This window comes from Acanthaster planci, linkage group LG11 (genome assembly GCF_054643075.1).
Source record: "Acanthaster planci isolate LZ-2023a linkage group LG11, COTS_SCS, whole genome shotgun sequence".
Taxonomy (NCBI): Eukaryota; Metazoa; Echinodermata; class Asteroidea; order Valvatida; family Acanthasteridae; genus Acanthaster; species Acanthaster planci.
Genome location: NC_141787.1, coordinates 13,566,268 through 13,584,985, shown reverse-complemented (window position 1 = coordinate 13,584,985; position 18,718 = coordinate 13,566,268). Strand labels below are relative to the sequence as shown.

At 43.1% G+C, this 18,718-nt stretch overlaps 1 protein-coding gene across 1 annotated transcript in view; it reads left to right on the top strand.

The window, feature by feature from the left end:
• The first annotated feature begins 616 nt into the window (after positions 1–616).
• LOC110981442 (uncharacterized) overlaps positions 617–18,718 on the top strand; it is a 52,873-nt gene continuing 34,771 nt past the window's right edge. Inside the window, exons 1-8 of the mRNA XM_022239021.2 lie at positions 617–1,486; positions 11,345–11,445; positions 11,565–12,409; positions 14,948–15,001; positions 15,505–15,558; positions 16,694–16,747; positions 18,023–18,076; positions 18,410–18,463. Of these exons, the coding sequence (XP_022094713.2) occupies positions 1,458–1,486; positions 11,345–11,445; positions 11,565–12,409; positions 14,948–15,001; positions 15,505–15,558; positions 16,694–16,747; positions 18,023–18,076; positions 18,410–18,463 (1,245 nt within the window). The 5' untranslated portion in view covers positions 617–1,457. The remainder of the gene's footprint in view (positions 1,487–11,344; positions 11,446–11,564; positions 12,410–14,947; positions 15,002–15,504; positions 15,559–16,693; positions 16,748–18,022; positions 18,077–18,409; positions 18,464–18,718) is intronic.

Sequence of the window (18,718 nt, the reverse complement as noted above, 5' to 3'; positions counted from 1 at the left end):
ATTGCCTTTCTCGAACCAAAATAACGTTGTGCAAACATTTTTAGCCAAGTTATATCTGTCTCCCCCGCGTAAAATGTTGCAAGATTGGCCTCGCGGTACCGATGGGCATAAATGTTTCGTCAACCAGTTAAATATTAGCAATTACTAAGTAGCAATTTGTAGTAGAATCGAATCTCTGAATTGAAGTTCACATGGCATTACACTGTATTTCATATCAGTTTGACATTGGTCGGGGGCCGACATAGTTCAAAATTTGTATAAAGGAGGTCCAATTTGGAGAGACAATGAAACTGCATAAATAGGCAATAAGGGATGCCTGCCTTACCTTTGCTTAACCCCTCTTAAAGCCGCAGATTTATGTTAAGTCGTGTGTCATGCTACTGTGACACATTTGTTTAGAATTACAAAATATTGCCGATATGGATTGGCGCTATTGAACATTTCCGCTTAGCCCGCTGGGTATAAGAACAGGGAAATGTCAGACGATGACGCGGAGAATCCGTCGTCACTCCTGATTGGTCGGTTGTGCGCCTGCCGCGTGCGCACACATGACAGCATTGGGCATCTCGTTCCGCTGCCCTCTGACCCCCCTTACGTCGCGACTGCTGACTACGCTGGTGACGGGACGCTCGCGAAGGAAAGGAAGGCCGTGCCGGGAAAAAACACCGGTCGAGCCATGTGTCTGCAACGTGTGCTCGGCGCTACAAGTAAGTGACCACGGAGAGGAATGTCTTGTCTACTGGAGGCACGCAGAACAAAATGATACCGGTTTCTCTAACCCTGCGTCTCAGCTGTTGTCGGGAACGAGATTTAACACTCCCGTTTGGAAATTGGACTGTCTGCTTTGCCTGCAGGTGCAGTGCTACTGTAATGAGATGTGAAACATGGTGAGATGGGTAGACGAGCACCCGCCACAAGACTGAATTCAGTTGAGCCCGGACCGTGTATAACCTCGTCTCCAAACGGCGACAGTTTCTAACTCGCCGCCGCGGTCAAACCGTCAGGGCCACGTGTGATCAACCGGGAAGGGGCATTGAAGGGTTGTTGTATACGGCTAAATCAACCCGAAACCCACAGGTGACTGCACTTGTTTTTCTGCCCGGGAAAAAGCCCGATGACGTCTCGCTGCACGACGTTGGTCCCTCGCGTCAATCTTCGGTGACAGTATTTGGATGATTATTGCATAACCTGGAATTACACGATGCCTTGCGCGGTGAGACGGACTGGAGGTCGAGCCTGGTACCTTGGCCGTAGGCATTGACAAGACAACGCCTGGCGTACACCTCGGGAACCATTATCGGGGTGTCCTTTCCTGTTGGTTTTTTTTCCTCTTTGGCGCCAACGGCCAGCTAGCTTTGATGTGAAGTGCGAATTATTTCAAAGTGAAAGTCGAAAAGCGGCTCGTCTCACCTGAACTTAGTGAAAGGGAAATAGTATGCGGCCCGACCTTGACCAGGATGAGCGCTCTGAGGACGGGAAGGCGCTGGTAATGGCATAACTGTTTGGTAATATTCTCATTCGTATAGAGCTGAAGGTCTTGTGTTGCAGGGAATTTTTTTTTTCATTTTGGAGAATGATAGAAATGTTGTTTATGCGCAAATGATTAAAATATTGCCCATTTTTGGCATGGGGGGAAGGGCCAAACTCATTTCCAATATTGATATATGAGTTGATGACGTACACTGTACATGACGTACACTGTACATGACATACATGTACATGTGCGTTTGGTAGCATTATGAACTATACACTTACAATTCCGGATTGTTTCAAACCATTTTACCACTTTCCATACCGAAGATGTTAAACTCGTCCGTCGTAGCCATGGTCGTGGCGCAGTCTCGTTAAAATCGGGCGTGACGATTTATATCGAATTTACACCCTGGGCAGACTCGGTTAGAAGTAATGTTAATTCAGCGACGATTTGACACGTTGTCAAGCTTAACAAGGTGCATTCCGGCGGAATGGGGTTAGCCCCCATAGGGCCACTTCAAGTCCTTATCTTACATGCTACATTGCGCTTTAAATGATCTGTACGTTCAGTGCTTCCGTTTTCTTCGTGGTTTCTTAGGATATAAGGCTAATTGTTTCCTTCCTCTTTTGCACCCTGCTTCAAAGTCACCCGCGTTGCACTGCGCGCCCGGAATGCACGCACTTGCCGTGCGCTTCACCCGATCCAGTCACCATGCGTAATAATAAGCACTCCTGGCTTTGATACGGCAGTCAGTGCCTCGCGACGGTCGCCAGAGCCACATGAAATTTAGGCTCACATCAGCAATTTCTCAGAGTCGAGCCCCTGGGAAGTCAGCGGCCCTTGCCCAAGAGGGGGCCCACAGAAACAGCAGTGGCGTCATGAGCTCCATCTTAATTTATGCCGTTGCCTTATTGACTGTTTATTTATGCTTTTGGGTGTTTCACTGTGCGCAGTTTTTTTTATATACAGGATACTCCTCAGTTGATACTGCGAAGATCACATCTTGGTTATTTTCTGTCTACGTGGATCCCAACAAAGCGAGCATGAGGGAGAAACGGTTGCTTCGAAAGAGATCATATATCATTTTTATAAAACTCAGAGCTAACTGAAATTTTAAAAAGGGACTTGCAAACTCGATTGCGCGTAGCGTAATGGTTTCCTCGCAGCAGCTGTGTCACGCGCGACAACGAGGCGATTTGTTCGAAGGATAATCTGTACTCGGACTTGTGCGACGAAGTTCAATTCAAGAGCATCATTGGACTTGCAGGCGTCTTGGCCCAAGGCAACTTGCTCCCAAGCTGTGCCTGGCTGGATAATTTCGTTATTTATTTCGTAAAAAACTACTTCCAGCGTCAGCCGCCACCAACTCAGAAACTGAACGGGCATGCATGTCAAAACTTAGACTTTTTTTCAAGGGCTTTGACAAGAAACACCGTTGTTCGAAGAACTAGAAATCTGTGCCTGACTAGTTGACCGGCCATATTTTTTTTCTCCAACTTCTGTCCCTGGAAGGTCACTGCGACAGCTGGCCGCCAGGTAACTGTGCTGTCCCTACGGGACAGTGGTAGACCACAGGTGTTCCGTCGGGAGTCTGTTGATATTTTAATGAGGCATTTGATTGTTTCTTTTAGGAATAAACAGTTGGTCGCCCCAGTATTATTACACCAGACTGAGTGGCCTACGTGCAGAGTTATGGGAAATTTAAATAAATTATTGAAACAAAAGCACTTTAGCTTACGGGTTTTTTTTGTAATGCTGCACATTTGGATTTGCAAATATGTGTAGAACCAATGAATACATATTGACTACGTGCACTGACAGGTTCTTATCTTATTTGAGCTAGTGTTTCCGACCTCAAACAATTTAATAGCCTAAGACGATGACCGGGGCGCCAACAAGCACGCACACAAGTTGCAGGGTTGAAAATGGGATCAAAACATTCTAATAGTCATAAATCATAATAGTCAAGGGTCTTGCGTAGAAGCTCAAATTAATAGTCACACGAAAACTCTGAGCTGAACAGAGCTAGAGATCGAATCAACATCACTCCTTGTACGCCGTGGACGACAAGTCTTAAGTTAAAGTACCCAATACCAGTAAGCCTAATTTCAAAAACAATGAAACTTGTGTTTTTGCTTCAGGCGCGTCCACTGCTTGCGTACAACGAACAAAAATTTTAATGGAAGATTGTGCAAACAAGATAGGAGTTTTTGGCATGCTCTGAGTATGAGGAATTTGTGTGTCGGTGTGCCTGTTTTTGTATGTCTTTTTCCTGGATTCCTCATCAGTGAGGCGGTATCGTCGTAAATGAACCAGAATAAATTAACTGCCGCTGTCAGTATATTCGGCATAGTTAACGCTATGTATACCGAATGTATAGCGCACGTACGTACATGTATTTATCAAACTGGAACCACGAGGCTGCATTGCCCTTCATGTAATTGTTGAGAGGACGAGAAGGTCGATCGTAGTCTGTCTGCCGCAGTTCACTCAGTGACTACATGTACAGTACATGTATAAACAGTGCGGTTAATGGTAACCATGCAGGCAACCCCGTATGCCCCCGTACCTTTAGTTCACTGCAGGAAGCGATCACGACGCTCGCTAGCCGAGTTGAGTCATATCTTTTTCTCTCTCTTTTGCCGAGGTACTGCAAGCTGCGTGTCAGTGACGGGGTCTACCCCGACCTTGGCCGTTTATACAATTGTAACGGTTAAAATGATACGCGAAAATAGCCGGGGGCGGCCGGAGGGGAAAAAAAACGAAATGAGCCCGTTGACACATGGGCTCGGTATTTCGGGCGGGTTTGTCGTCACAGTTCATAATTGCGTCCGGCCACCCGACGATGCTTTCAACACCCTGTGCCTTTGTTGCCCCAACATGGTTTCGTTTCTTGGCATGAGGTTTATTCAGGTTTCCTGTTTCTGACAATTTATCAGAGTTTTACCTCGGAGAGGGGACGACAAGTGTTGTGTTTTTTTATATATATAATTTTCATAAAACGTGCATGGACGTGAAAGCATCATGAAGCTTCCTGGTGAAGCCAGGTGATCGATCTACAACATGGCTGTCCTCGATGCAAGTTCCCAAGGGAACGAATTTTTTTTTTTTAGATCGATGTTACATAATCGAATGTCGAGGATCCTTTGGGTCGTAAATCTTCGTTCTTAATTTCGTTGCCAGCTGCAAGTGAGTAAGCATCAGTGAGTGGTGCGCGAACTACTGTGCAGTGCAAACCGCGAGGAAGACATTTTTTCCTTAGCATGAAAGTTTGTCATGCAGGTGGATGGCATGATGCTGCAACCAAAATAATAAATGTGCAGGTCTCTTACGGGAACATAAAACACACTCGTCTGCTTTCACTGTGAAAAATCATTAAAAAAGTAGTCGGAGTTTGGAGTTCATTTTCCATATGTCATAACTAAGTACAATGACATTAAAGCAAAATAAACAGGGATGGTGACAGATGAGAGTACCAGGAAGAAGCCTGTATTATACAAAGCTTGGTCCCGTTTATGATTATGAAGTGTAAATAAGTAAAGGTAAGACAAATAATTTGAAAAGAATATTAATGATTGACTTAGATAAAGCAGAGAGACTAAAGGAAACGGTTCAAAGAAAAACTACTTGTCAAGAGGAACAACCAAAACATGTTGCTCTTGTCGTTTTAAACTTCATGCATTAGGCCTATGCCTGAACGATTTTTTCTTTTAAGAAAGCGACGAAGTGCTTATGTATTTTGATTGTTTTGATATTAGCTTTTGGTTCAGTAATAGAAATGTTTTGCAGGTGGCTATCGTCTATGATAACACGTGTCGGCCTTTTCTCCTCCTCGTCTTTTTGCACGATCGTCCAACCCAGCCCCCTTCGGGCCAAAGTAGGCCAGATGACCGCTTGGTACATCGGCCCGGCGACCTCTCGTTGTTATCCCGACCCAGTCAAGTATACCTACACCGCAAAAGGGGGCCCAGTACCGTAACAGCGGGAATCGGTTTACTCGTCAAAATGCCCGCACCAACAATTCGCGTCGTCGGGGTGTTGACTTCGATTTTTTTCTCTCTCTCGAGGCGACGACGCATTACACACTGATATAAAACTTAATGATGGAGGGTGAACCGAAGGACAGCATATGTTTTGACATTGTATTCCCAATTATGTTGAGTTGAAGGAACTGATTTTGTGCACCCTGTATCTGACACGCTATTTTCGTGACGTCAAATCCGCCTCGCTTTCACATTTGCCCGTATAGTACGAACCGGCCTTGATGTGAAACGACAAGCCTGAACCTCGGCTCAATCGGATAGAGAGGTACTCACACAGAATTTAACTCGGGTTAGAAAATATCTTCTTAACTACACAAACAGCTTACGTATACAGAATGGAATCGTACCTAAAGCTTTAGGGTAACCAGCCGCCTTTCCAAGGCCGCGGGGTCCAACAACGAAAGGCTGGTTCATATATACTCTGCCGCCTTGCGAATATACAAAACGCGAAATTATAAACGCCACGTGGTACATCAAGTAATTCGTGCTGCGAAATCGCAAGGTTGAACGCATTCCAGCTTGAGCGAATTTCGCGCAAAAGTTTCCTGACGTTAAGTTCGCCTCGCTTTCGCCTTCAGCTGAAGTATGAGCCTGCCTCAAAGAAAGATAATAATATGGACTTATGTTTATGTGCAATCAGCTAATTTAAAATCGGTGTACCAAATTTTATTCACTTCTAACGTCCGCAGTCCACCAATGTTTTGCAACCAGAAGTGTTTATAAGGGTACCCCTTTTAAATTCTGGTGTTCTCACCTCAGTACACAGGTAGAAACAGAGACACTCATGTATGGTACTCAATACAAAAACAAGTGACAAGTAGCCTATAGATAGTGCACTTTGACTGGTTTATTCAATCATATGGCAGAAGCATGAATTTTGCTAATTGGAAAGAGAGATTAGAACTTGGAGAAGCATAGAATATAAAAAGGATACCCTAATGTATCTCCTCCCCCGAGATCTTGTCCTTCGAGTCAACCCCGTGACGCCTGCCAAAAGGTGAGTTGAGCGCAATAGATTAGATTCGCATTCTCAATAACATCTCAATTTGGCCGGGGCTTTTAGAAATCTCCTTTGCCATTATCACTCACCGCACGAAAGGAACGCCCCGTGTGGTTTGGTCGCAGCCCGCTCCCACTGCATGCTCCGCCCTCGGTCTAACCCTGCATTGAATACGTCGAGTCAAGCTCGGGTCATCCCGGCTGGAAGTGCCGTTGTTTAGGAGCGTGCTCGCAATCTCCAGTTTCATCTCGAGGGGCGGTTGCCCGTAGGGACCGAGAAAATTCGTTACAGAAAACCTAAAAAACCCACATCGCAAAGGAGTCATATTCTGACGAGTGTTGTACATGAACAGTGTGCCTGTGTCTACATTATCTACATTATTTAAATCACCTGAGAGAATCAGAATTTTACCAAAATGAACTGTTGTATAGTATATTTTTGACGAGACACGTTTTTAGCAGATGAACTTGAGTCTCTAGTTCGTCAGGGTTGTTAACCTGCTGCTTCACGTGATAAAATGCTTTTCCTCCATACTTAGACTTAAGGATTGCGCAGTCTTCAACCATTTAACTTGACCAAAATTGTTACAATGTTCTTTGTGACCTCTTATCTGAGTTCTTGAAGTTTGCTGGATGCGCACAAAAAGAAATAACACAGAGACAGCCTTGAAACCTGCATAATGTCGTGTAAATGAATTTGGCGCTGACCCTTCGAAATTAGCTTGCTTTTGGTGAGACACTATTACTGTACTCCAAGTCACTTTTTGCGTGTGATTTAGGAATATGTACCAAACACGAACGGGTTCATTAAAAGAGTGCAGTGGCTGCAAAAAAAGTGGAATCCTGAGTTTGAAACGAACAGACTTCACGAGCCTTTAAGCAAGTCATCTCAAGTTCAACAGCCAATTAACAAATTAACTTTCAGTTCATTGTCAGTGCAACCCAGCTTGGGGCTCGTCATCATCATCAAAATACTCACCGGGAGCCGAGGCTATCTCGGTCCCCAAATTGCAATAGTCCCCCGCCCACCTACTGTGTCTATTGTCTTCTTTTGCCTTCTCATCATGACGGACGGAGCGTAAGAGATTTAAAAAAAAACTTTCATAAATCTTCCATTGAAAGATAAGTGGAGTTGAGAATTTCGTATTTGACAAAGAACTATTTTTTTCCCTGAAAAACCGGCCTCTGTCCTTGAAAATATCTCTACCACAAGCACGAAACACGTAAGCTCGGAAATGGGGAAATATTTCTCATTTCTGCAGTAGGTAGTTGCCTAGTGGGGGGGGGGTTGAATGATTTTCTCTAAAAATCGTCCTCATGACGTACACTGCTGAGGTGTAGAGCGATGCTTCCCTCTGGATATTAAGGTATACTTGCAACCTTAGATTAGAGTGTCTTACCCATGACCTTTTGGTAAATTCTACCACGATAATGGACTACTCCTTTATACTACATGTATAAAATTTCATTGACAACTATAAACGACCTTGGCAGTAAGGGTCAATTGGCTTTATTCACTAGTCGGCCATATTGAATTGAAAGCGAGATTAACTGTTTTTATTTTAGGAACCTGCGAGTAAACATGAAAGCAAGAAAGTTCATCACAACTGAAGGCATGGAACCCAAACTAGTCTGGTACCACCCATTTAACAGATTACATTGAATAAGATTCGTAGAACACGATCCAAATGGCTTGCTTGTAAATAGGTCCGTAGTTTTTTTATTTTACTATTTGGCTTTCTGTCGTCCGTTTCAGTTTGGTGTTTGGGGAATCGTTAATCTCCGAATAGCAGACCTCCTCCGAGATGGTGTGTAGGTCTTTTAGTTGCACTTTCCCCCAAACAGCAGTCGTCTTGCCGTGCTGCAGCAAAGACTGATGACGTTGCAAATGAACGACCTGAACTCTGCCACCAACCTGGTCTCCTTTGATCACAGCTGAGAGCATAGATTGCGTTGCTACGGGCAACCAGTATTTTTCAAGAGCTGCTGTACTTTTGCTCACTGTGGCAACATTGCATTTGTCGATCGAAATGCGGTGCAAATTAAACGTGTATTCGTATTACTTTTACATGCGTTAAATGAAATGAAGTGATTGCTTAGTAGTAAGACCAAACTGAATAATCGCCACCAGTTAAAAAGTAGTACCTCCGAAATGGCGAGGATGGCAGGAACGTACAATTTGGACAGGCATGTCGTTTTTTTGTTTTTTGTTGGTTTTTTTTTTTTTTGGTCCAGCTGCAACGGCTCTCCCTCATTTAGCGCGCCCGTAGCCCGTCCCGCCATCCGCTTCACGAAGAACTAAACGCCGCAAGTTACCCTCAGGGAGATGGGGGCTAATTGTATCATAAAGATGGGGGCCTTGGCAGTATATCACTGCGTGATATACGGCACTACCAACGCCAACCTCCCTGCTGTTTTATCCACTCCAAACTGTAATCGCGCGCAGCAGAGTCGTTTCCAACTATTTCCAGCATTGCCCCGGCTGGCGGTGTGGTCCACCACGTTGGCAACTTTTGAAGGGTTAATTTAGCTCGCTCAGTTTAGACTGTGCATGTCGTAACCTTGTGACTGGTATGCGCGGTGCATACTGAAGTACATGTCTTGCTGTAGTTATAAATCCTATGCACTCCCTCAAATGAAAGCCATTATGGTTTGTATATTGTCGTGCCTCGCACAAAACTGATTGTGACCTTGTACGATTATCGCATAACACCTTTCAGGTCTTTTGGCTTAGTTAGGCGGGTAAATGAGTCGATGGTTGGGTTTTTAAAACACACTTCGCTTTGAAGCGATGCCCATTAATGATTTAGAAATGTAAAACCTATTTCAACCCGATCACTTAATTAAATCCTCGATTGCCGGGCCTTCAGTACTGAAACTCAACTTTTCAAAGCTCAGTCATTTTGCTGCATACTGTGATCATGCAATATCAAAGTATGACACACGGAAAACAGTGGGCCCCCCCGTCAAGTTGGATATCTTGCAGTCAGTGTTACGATATGATTCAGAGATGTACACTAGCATTACATGCACGTGGGAAATCATCAATTACCGGCGTTGGACCTTCATTGGGAAACTGTTTAGCGTTGAGGCGCGAGGTTAACCGCGGCATGAGTTTCGAAGCTATTCCGGGATTTGCACGCGGCTGTGATTCTCTTCCTCTCTAATTTTGCCGCACGTGCGAATTTGAGGTTTCGAGGGGAAAAAAAACCCATTCCAGTTTGCAAACGAAGGGTGTTCTCTTAAACTACGGTTGTTTTGGTCCTTTGCTAAGCTGCGGAAGGCTACATTATTGTACAAGTTGTGCAGAGGCTTTTTGTGCGTATAGTTTCCCGACGTCACGATATAGAAGTTTTTTTCCAAGCGTCTGTTTCACAGACCAGTCTACTCCGCCATGCATCCAACAGAAGTGTTTTGCAGGTTGTCGAAGGAATCCATTAATTGGAGCAAAATGAAGTGTCGCTAAATGAACTTTTTTCCCTGGAATACTAGTGGCAGAGATTTTACAAAAATGTTCTCCCCTACTACCTGCTTAACCATGGCCACTTTGACAAAGGTATTGTAAAAAGTGTAAAAGTACAACATGTGCATGTGCCACCTTCTTAAATTCTCGCGCGAAACCGTTTCCCTGTTTATCGTGAGCTGCCTGGTATACATGCCCTGTATCATACACAACGCCACATTTTCATTTGTGATGGGTTGTACAAAAAAGCTATTTTATTGTTTGTGTTCTGCATGATGAAAGCAGTTTGGTAAAAGTTGCTGTTCAAAATACAAAACGAGCGTGGGTTGGCCGGTCTGGTCTTTTTCTGTACCTCTGTCTCCGCATCAGTTTGTTTTTCTCGTATCCCACAGTTGGTTTCAAACACTGTCGGGGGGGGCTCATTACCATTAGCACCCTGTTCTTATAGTAAGGAAACAAAGTCTACTTTCTCAAACTAACGCTTATTTGTCACTTATTTGTGGATCACAGGTCTCTTCGGAGAGGTCATGTACACTGCCGTTTTTACTCAAAAATTTCCCTCAAAAACCAAAAGCACTGTTCTCTTTTCTCTCTAATATGAAAGAGGACATCACCAACAACTTGTTTAGATAAGTTGTTTCGAAAAAGTAAAATTTGTTCCCTTATAATAGGAACAAGGTGCTAAGGTAATGAACCCCACTGTCGGTACCAAAAGAAAATTGGTATCAGTTTGTTGATGTTCCCTCAGCCTAAAATGACTTGCTCTGAGCATAAAACCTGAAGGGAAAGTTCTGTATCCGGCTACCACTTGTCTTCCTTAATATGCCGTGAAAACTACCTCAAAGTGTAGCCTAAATCTGATACAGATTTGGAGGGAATCAATTTCATTTTTTTAATATAAACTTTTCTGTCATGGCCCATAAACTTTGTGCACAAGGTTTGAGGTGGTGACCAAATATGGAACTCTTTCTAGAAGAGTTCCACATACTTACATCACTTGACACCCTGTGCACATATCCTATGAGCCTTGTCTGAAAATTCTGTTTTCCAAGTAAATGATTCAATATTTTCACTGCTAAATCTGACTTTTGAGGGCATGTTGTCACTTCCCAATGGCTTATAAACCACTACAAGGGAAAATAAAGGATGTGAAATTCTCACCCTCTTTCCAAATGGATGCCTAAAGGTAAAAATGCACATGAAACCAGATTTTGGAAACAGCTGCAAATGTCTGCACTAGGAAATGACCTTAAAGATATGCTCAAAATCAGACCACAGTTATTTGTCCTGTCGCCAAGAAAAAAAGAAACCTCTAACTGTAGGTCCTGCTATCTAAATGTATTATCTTTCTGCTCTTTGATGCAGGCATACGTGGCTTGTTGGATTTGTCATACTACCTTACATTTGTTTACTCAGTGCTGCAATAAGAACAACAGTAGCTCCTCAAAATGGTTCTTCCTCTTCAGGTAAGAAAAAAATTGGATTCTCGCAAGTTTGAACCCATTTTTTCTCTCGTTATCACAAGCAGCCTCTTTAGTCTTAAATATAATGTTGACAGAAAAGTTATTATACTTGTCTTTTACAGATTTGGATACGGGTAATCAACAGCTGCTAACTGATGGAAATGGCAGCCCATTGAATCCAAATGCATCTCTCCGCTCCAACCATTCAGTTCCAAAACAATCCAGTGTTTCCCACACTTTGTCAAACAGAACTGCAAAGCATGCTCTACCTGATAGAACTTCCCAACAAAAGGCACTTGTGTGGGAGGACAAAGGCAATTTTGAGGAACCAACGACGTCATGGCAGTACCCCAGGGAAAATTCTCAAATGAGGACACAAATCCCCACTGTTAGTACACCAGTATTAACAAATTCTGACGAGAGCACAGATGTTGGACAAGTTTTGGATTCACGATTGCCAGAGGATACTGACTCATTTCTCCCTGTGCCTGAGGCAGTTTCAGGGATAAAGGATACTGAAGACAGTCCTTCAGAGGAGAGCACTCGTACAATCTTCCGAACGGCGACAAGCTCACCTTTCCCTCTGCCCATACCAGCCCCGGAATTTACAAATACAGATCACACCTTGAACAGTTCTGCGGCAACTGAATCTCAGGATGTACATGTAAATAATACCTTAAAGTATGTAAAAGTCGCCGGCACCCTCTCGTCAAGCGGGGATGATGCTGACTTTATACCGTGGAGTCACGAATTTGAAGAAACGACCAGCCATCGGTCACCACCACCGCTAACGACAAGTTTCACTCAGTTGACTGTGACAGAAGAGCTGTCAGAGTTGTTGGCTGTTGCTCAACAAGCCTGGGCACAGCTCCCTGCCGAAGTTATGGATACTGAGTTGGGCGAATTTTTAAAAATGTACAGTACCTTTCCTCATATTGAACTGGAATCTGGCCCAGTCAGGATATGGGTGAGTATCCCTGCATTTCCGTGGTTTATTGACAAGAAAAAACACCCCAAAATTAATGTGAAGAATACAAAGGATCTGGGATTGAATACTCTTTCTGACAGAAAATTGATATTACACAACCTTCTTGCTTAGTTGAAGCCTCTTTTTGGTAATGACATATTTCCAATATGGCAGCCTTTACAGTCATCTTCAAATGCCCATGTGTCTCTGCTTGCCGTTCTAGATATGACTGAGATATGTTATTGCCACCGTTGGTAAAATGGCACGTGCAGTTCAGAAGTGTGGCAGTCCACATTTTCCTGTATACAATAATATCTGATCCTTCACATTTGTCACAAATCACATTATTTTTTCTTGGATGGGACATTCCAACACGCACTTGTCACAGTGACCACATTTCCCTCTGTACACGTATGTACTGGTAAAGGAGCAGTGGTCACTGTGGAGCAATTATCTTCTCCCAGGTAACCCAGTGGGTGTTAAATGGGTACCAGCTAGTGTCTCAAATCAGAAATTTCGGAGGTTGGTGCCTTGGAGGATGATATGGGCCTCCTGAGGTTCTAGTTATTGGCATTTCTGGCATCAGCATTTAATAATGGACATTGTAAAATGGGTACCCATTTTGGGCATTTATGTCACGAATGGGGAGTTTTTTCCATCGCACTATTTCTCTGCAAACGGCAGTGTAACTGTGATGTGTGGAATAAAATAAATCAAAAAGTAATCAGGGAGGATTTCTTTTCAAGAGTGTTGTTTTGAAGTTTGCCTCTGAAGCCAAGATTAGTGCACTGTGTGGCCACATCCGAATCTTTTCAAGAGCTGGGCATTTGTGTCATGCAGTACATGCGTTGCTGAATGCCCCCCCCCTCTTTGTGGCAATGCCTTAAAGTGAAGAAAAATTAACCCAAGTGTTTGCCTTTTTATTTTGGACATTTGGGTAGGTACTGTGAATCCTCGTACTCGTACCTGTCATAATTCTTGTACTTCGTTTGTTTGTCATTGCATGGTACTGTGCACTTTCAGTATAACGGTGAGGAGTAGAAAGTTGAAGTATTTTACAGAAATAGGCAAGACAGTAAAATTTACTGGGTGACTTGTTAAGCACAAAATCTATTCAGAATGTAAGATTTCTCATTCAAGTCCCCGTCACCCAATTTTTAATGAGAAGTTCCGCACAGCTGAGAAGTACAATGGGTGCTTTCATATGTGGTAAAATAGCGCAGTTGCGAGTCCTTTGAGGATTTACGTCTCTGGCAGTTAGGTCTCTGGCAGTCTTGTTGTTCGTGAGCCCTTAATACCCTAAGGAAACACACAACATCAGATTTGTTGTACCTGCCAAATCCATACTGACTCAGGTGGCAGTGTACCTGCTAGCAAATGGTCTTAAAACATCCAGTCAACTTTGAAAACAAATATTAGCAGAGCCTGGTGTGTTATCATTCATTTTCCCTTGTGACAAGCGTAAGCCTGGGGCAAGTGTTTCTACATGAACTCTGACAACCTGTTGCTGCCAAGCTATTTTCTTAACAATAGCTGTGGTAATGTGAGCTGTACATGTATATTTCAGGATTGATTGGATTCAGGAAGTCCACCTCCATGGTGTGAACTGTGGAGTCCATAGTAGTTGAACTGCTTGGTAACTTTCACGGTCCATTATGCATCCTGAAGTATATGTTGCTTAATTTTAAAATAAGTAATGGAAAAGTGCAAAATTTTGAGTATTTGCAGTGACCGTCCAGCTTAGTACATGTACCTCTACTTGTGGAAGACAAATGGATTTTTGATACTCTTCTTTAATGATGATAATTTAGAAATTTCTTCTTGTAAAACTCTAGTTTAAAGAATAGGGAAAAGCCGAGAGTCCAGAGTCCTCTCCCCAAAGAATACATCTATGCCTGATAACAGGCCAAATGAGATTCCAATATTGAGCTTTTCCAAGTTGAGGATTTTGTAGATCTCTCCAGTCTGGCACATTTCACACTTGATGGGGGTCAGTTGGAGGCAAGAAGTGTGACATTTGACCAGACAAGGTCACAGAGTCTGGCAAAGAAACTGACCAGATGACAAGTTGACCTATTCCTTGAAGGTATCACCACTGTACTGTCTGACTACTCCCATGCAGTCACAACTAAATGAGGTCTTTGACCCGAAAAGCCACTTCATTTTAGTTTTTGCTGATGGAACACTGGCAGTAAGAAATGTACACACAGCCACAGGCTGTGAGACAAATCGCCTTTCTTGCAATTCCAAGAGTAAACATGTACAGCCTTCGATCCTCTCGGGATCCTCAGTGAACCTCAGATCCTTAATGTAGACATTTTGTGACCCCTACTAAATTTAGCTTATATCGCCTAAGAGCAACAGTACTTGAGTTTTGTGAGAGATATCCCTGTGGCCCTTGGCAAACCTGTATGATAGCTTGTGTACTGATGACCCTTTTTGGCACCCCTCCTTGGCACCCAATTAATATTGCTTATCTTTACCTTCTCTCCTGCACAGCTTATAACAGCTTTCCAATTACTCTTTTTTTCTCTGCAGCGTCTAAAAGGGCCCCCAGGCCCACCCGGACCCCCTGGCAGACCCGGTTTGAGGGTGAGTGGCAGGTGACTGAACCCCAGGTTTTGACCTCTGTCCTTTGCATGTATAACCCCAGTCCCAGCTGGGGTGAGGTATTTAGAGCAGTGCAGTGTTCTACTGGGCTGTTCGGCCTTTAGGGAATTCAGTCAGCTGGATTTTTTTTAACCTGCTAGGGAATGGTAACCCCATGTGGAATATGTTCTTGTTGGAGGTAATTGGTCTTTTGTTATGTGCTTGGGATCATAAGAAGGTTCTCAACAACTGAAATGGGCTGGGTTAGGGGAAGATTTCAGAGAAATTAATAGATCGTACATCCGGACGACTCTCTTTAATTTCTTCCATACCTTTTACTGAGACCAAAGCAGAACTCCTTGATAATTCCTGTTTCAAAGCACCACTTCTATGAGAACTATTTCATTTACGAATAGCCAAAATGCTCATGATGGGAAAACAGTTGCTGCTCTAGCCTTCCTCATCTTCAAGTTGAATTTGTAGAATCACTTTTTTTTTCCCCCTAGGGACCTCCAGGAAAAAAGGGCCTAAGAGGACCACCAGGGGAAAAGGGAGAGCAGGTCAGATAATTCTAAATTTCTCAATACCATTTTATTAATACCCATTTGCACTTGAATTGCATTGTTTGTATTACTCAATGAAGCCATATAATTGTGTAGTCAGGGTTGCCGCTGCTTGGAAAAGTCATGAAAAAGTCATGGAAATGTGTTCTCATTTTCCAAGCCTGGAAAAGTCCTGAAATTTTGTAAAAATGACTAAGGTCATGGAATTTTGCAAACACTGTGAAATTTCTATTTTTGGAAATAAGTGCATAAAATTCAACTGTTAAGTCTGAATTGTCCAAGAAATTGCAATATTTGGTCGTGGATTTTTATAATTTGGTCAGGAACCCTACAGGTGCAGTAGTAGGGTGTTGTAGAGGGAGTTGATGGGATAAGGTACACCATGTGTTGTCACCGTGAAGTTTCGTCACACTCTTTTGTTCAGATGAGACATGAAAAAGAACCGCATATTTCTTCCTTCTGCAAACAGAGATAGAGCAAAATGAAGCTATGAAGTGTCAGCATACAGTGACTGTCATAAAGCACCAAAGGTTTGGGGTTGTTAGGTGGCTATCTTGAGAATGTAGCAGTTACAGAGTTTATAAGAATCACATGGTGAAAAGAAGATTATTTTACCGTCAAGGTACATAATGGGAAGTCTCATTCATGGCAGTCATTGTAAGTCATGGGGTAGTGGTAAAACCAATGGTGGTGGAATGATTTTTATAAGCGGGGGACCAAGCCCAGGCCATTAGACTGAAAAGAATACAATTATGAAGTTGTTATCTATCTCCAACAGCTGGTAGGCCTTTAAATGGGGGGGGGGGAAATAACTACCTTTTCAAAGATGGGGGCAGTGTCCCCCCCTCCACTGCCGGTAGGTAAAACAAATTAAGTCTAACTTAAGTTGAAAAACATTTTAATTTTTTTTATCTCTACTGAAAAACGGTAGAAAAAATACACATTTAAAAGTTGCGCCCATTAGCAAGCAATAATTCATTCTGGTTGTAGAGATATATAGTGTGCTTCAATGCCTCACAACTTTCCAATAACGTGAGGTAGCGTGACGGACGTCGCGTATATCTGCAGTCAATTTTGACACTGCTACATTGAAATAACAGAGTGACTGATTGGTTTGATTCGCTTATTGCAGGGTGTGCCGGGTTCACAGGGTAGCATAGGGCAGCGAGGACCGCGAGGACTGCAGGTGAGTAATATGCACTTGTTTGCTTCTGGTGTAATGTGGGAAAAAAAATTGAACTTGTGACCAGATGGAAGCCACTTTCAGCCCAGATGGATCACTTTGATTGACAAGTGGGTTTGAGCTTTGTGGTTTTACCAATCAAATTTACAGTTGGCTTTTTGACCATTTAAAAACGGCAGTCTCCTCACAATGAACTATTATTAGACTCTTTAAGTTTAAGCGTGCATAATAAATTGAAATTTCTTAATCGTCATGGCATTCACTCCTTGCCTGATCAAGACTGTGAGCTTTTTGCCAAGTCGTGATATCCGCTCCGAGCAATGCGACAGACTCATTCTCATGTCGTGGAAGTCTGGTGCAGAGAACATTCAAGTAATGTGCAAATCTCGTCTTCTGGGTCTTGGGATGGGCACGAGATACAAAGGTGCACCAATGACTTCAAGTACACAGCATCGGTGGCTCTCAAGTAACCTTATGGGGGAATAGTTGGTGTGGTAGGCATAGTTGAGGTACCAATGGGCCCCGAGCAAGACCAAGAGATGGCATGGTTTTCCTAGCAATGGAAGCTCCTTTGGTAGGAACTCCACATGGCTGGTTCACAAAATGCTTTGAAATTTGTGCGTTGCAGTCGTGTCGCTGCCAGCAAACTGAACACTCCTCACCAGCATGGCTGTTTTCAACCAACGAGGTGGTGCCTCCACTCAAGGCAATTAGCAAACAGCCATTGCTCCTCACAGAAGTTAACAGCTGCCCTTGAAAAATCACTTCAAGGCTCTGCAGTTTGCATTGCCTTTGGTGTGTGAGCTTGCTTGCCAGATCCCCCCCCCCCCAGTGTTTTGGTTCTGTCTCAGTGGTGTTTATTTTCTAGTTCAGTGTAGGCTAGAGCGAGGTCCCTCAGAAACAGCTTCTAGGTTGCATACCTTCTGTCAACTTGTATATCCTTGTTTTGATAACTTGGGATGAGCTGTTGATAATTGCCCGATGATTGACCTTGGTTTATGGGAGGGGGTTCCCACACTCTTTTCCAAGAGATTATTCAAAACTTTTGTAAACTAGGGAGAAATGGCCAATGTCTGTTAGTTAAGTGGTTGCTTCTCATAGCCTCGTCTTTTATCTAAAGGCTTAAATAGCTCTTTGAAAGAGGACTTTTGTTTTTCCAAAAACCCAATTTCTGAAAAATGAGGGTTTTTTACTAGAAACTTGTAGTGTTGATGAAACAAAAATTCACATTTTGCTATTGTTGTTGATTGTGTTGAACATGGATTCATATTATTGTAGGGTGAAACAGGAAGGTCTGGAAACGTGGGACCTTTTGGGCCAGCTGGAATAAAGGTATTTTAAGCTTTGTTAACTTAAATTGCCTGAGATAAACAAATCTGGATATTGTATTTAATTATGTTTGGAAAACTTTTGCATACTAAATGAAAAAAAAAACAGCCTCTTTACACTTTTCAGTTGTTCAAGTAGACTCACCAGAATGTGTCGTTTTAGGAATGACAGACTGGACAAATTTTGGTGCTATTTTTTTATTTACATACCAAAAAGGGGCATTAAGTCGCTTATTTTTGAAGTTAGTTTTACATCGTCCCAAAAAAAATGTTCTAGTCGTTTTAAGATAAATGTTTGGTCTTGGTTTCTAAAATGTCAATTTTGGGTCTAAATTAGGGAATGAGAGGTGACTCTGGAAAACATGGCTTCAACCCAGGACAAGGACCAAAGGTAAAGTTCATTCCAAACCCCCACGTCAACTTACACAAGGCAGAAATCACTGCGGACATGTGATCTTCATCTAAATTCATAAAAACAAGCCGTGTGTTGCCCCTTCACGGTCCATTCCCTCATAGCAGAGGTGGTGAGCACAAATGTCTCGCAGGATAAGAAGAATCCGATTGTAAGCAGTCCTACCATATTACACGCAGCAAGACACATTGGGCTCACATCCCGGGATTATTGCTTTGCAAAATGCCTCTTGTC